The 2,419-nt window shown below is 32.6% G+C and overlaps 1 protein-coding gene across 1 annotated transcript in view; it reads left to right on the top strand.

Annotated features, from left to right (window-relative positions):
• LOC106470045 overlaps nucleotides 1-2,419 on the top strand; it is a gene marked incomplete at its 5' end in the record, with an annotated part of 68,323 nt that overhangs the window by 29,288 nt on the left and 36,616 nt on the right. The window contains one exon of the mRNA XM_013930568.2: nucleotides 899-979. Within this exon, the coding sequence (XP_013786022.2) occupies nucleotides 899-979 (81 nt within the window). The remainder of the gene's footprint in view (nucleotides 1-898; nucleotides 980-2,419) is intronic.

The following is a 2,419-nucleotide window of genomic DNA, read 5'->3' on the forward strand; positions in this document are numbered from 1 at the left end:
ATGCACCAAATTGTACAATATTTATAACACCACGGTTATTTTAAAAGAGAATTATTTAACACAATTTATTATACACAGTTACAGTATTAGAAGTAACAGGTGTTTTTATAAACGTATTTTCAATTTTGTTTGGTTGTTATTAAGCACAAGGTAACACAATGGGTTATATGTACTGTGCCCACCAGGGGTGTCGAAACTCGGTTTTTTAGCGTTGTAAGCCTTCAGACTTACCGCTGAGCCACTGGGGAGGCGTTTTTAAATTGAGGATAATTTATATACATAGTAAATTATTTCCAATGTAAAATAACGAACATTGAATCTAGGAGAATATTTAAGTCAAAAATCGGCGCTTATGTGTTTCGTAATTATTGTATTTTCTTTATTGATATTTTATTAACAATATTTGCTAGAATGTTCAATATATCAATTTTTATTTTGTTATGTTTTATTATTAAATTGTATTATGCAGATTATTTTGGATTGTTAGCTTAGTATATATTTAGAACTAATCCAAATCACTTAAGCTGGCCGATGAGATATTATTGGGTTTACGGCCGAAAACATCGTTAACAGTAAGGGTACCTTACTGATGAAACAATTGATTCTAATATTTATAGACAAGAATGTAAGAACAGTATATTTAATTAGCTATACTCATTACCAGGTTCTTTTTTTTTAAGTGTTGATCTAAGAAAGTAGCTTGCTGTGATCGGAGGTTAATACGATCGCGTATCTATCTATAAAATTGGGTTAGTGAAGAATTATCATATATAATATGTTCTGATATGAGATAATCAAAGTACTCATTCCCAGTACGTTATATTACTTTAGATTACAATAATCTTTATTAATATTTGTTGTTAAAACGTGCCTAACTCCTCTTTCCTATATTTTACAGCTTTCTGCGAGAAACATCACAGTTTAGATGACGCTTGTGCAAAATTAAGCGTCGATGCTCATCTTCACTCCATGTTTCGAGGTAAATCTAACTTATAATATTTGTGAACTTCACTCCATGTTTCGAGGTAAATCTAACTTATAATATGTGTAAACTTCGCTCCATGTTTCGAGGTAAATCTAACTTATAATGTGTGTGAACTTCGCTCCATGTTTCGAGGTACATTTAACTTATAATACATGTGTACCTTCACTACATGTTTCGAGGTAAACTTAACTTATAATATGTGTGTACAAAACTAAAGGTATAAAAATAAGTAGTTTGTAATTAAGCACAAAGCTACACAATAGGCTATCTGTGCTCTCGCCACCACGGGTATCGAAACCCGGATTCTAACATTGTAAGTCTGCAGACATACCGCTGTGCCACTGGGGGGGGGGGCAAAAATAAGTAGATCGTGGGATACTATACGAAAAGAGAAAAATCTAAATAGAAATATACAACGCATGAGTTCTTAACTTATATCTTCTATCATGTTCAGAACTTAGGTACGTCTCTTATGTTTCGACTCGTATTGACCTAAAACAATATCAAATAACTTGAAAGCGTCTCCAACTGATGAGGTATATTTTTCTTTGCACAAATCTTTTATGTGAAATATTACAAATTAACTTTCATTATAATAATTGCGTCAGAACGTTCTAGAAACACATATGGACCCGAAATTTAATGGTTTGGTTAGTACAGTGTGGGCTATAGTGATCCCCCTCCACACACACACACACACACACCACCAAATAAAGAAAAACGATACTACTAGAAACCTTTCTTCGTAATTAAACTGTATTTGAGTGATCATAGAAACCATTTTCTTAAGTGTCCAACCTGTTCAATAATTTCAACAAAACTCTTTTAAACTATCTAATAAAGAGGTTTTTTTTTATAGTTTAAGTGTTATTTTTTCAATACTATATTGCTTTTATATGAAATTAAGATAGAAGCTCATTAAATTGTCCTCAACAGATTATAAAAAATGGCTTAAGATAAAACAGATAAGCCGATTCAACTGAAATGTGCATAATTTAACACTTAACTCTAGTCATTTTAACTATATACTACGGTATTACGCTGGCAAGATTATCATATTAATGTAGCCTATTACTAGTTCAGTTTATTAGATGTTATTGAATATAAAATATTACCTGGCTGGAAATACGGTTCTTTCAGAATAAAGTATTTACATTACAGTTAGCCTGAGCTCCCTCACAAATAATTGTTTGTTTGTGAGTAAGCACAAAGCTAGACAAAGGGTTATTTGTTCTCTGCCCACCACGGGTATCGAAACCCCAGATTCTAGCGTTGTAAGCCCGCAGACATACCGCTGTGCCACTGGGGGAGCCTCACAAATAATGAAGGTAAGGATTTTACAAACAAACACAGATGTTTGATAGTTAAGGATATTAAGTTTATCGATACAAATAGTGGTTTGGTTTGTTTTGGAATTTCTCGCAAAGCTACACG

This window comes from Limulus polyphemus, unplaced genomic scaffold (genome assembly GCF_000517525.1).
Source record: "Limulus polyphemus unplaced genomic scaffold, Limulus_polyphemus-2.1.2 Scaffold3788, whole genome shotgun sequence".
NCBI lineage: Eukaryota > Metazoa > Arthropoda > Merostomata > Xiphosura > Limulidae > Limulus > Limulus polyphemus.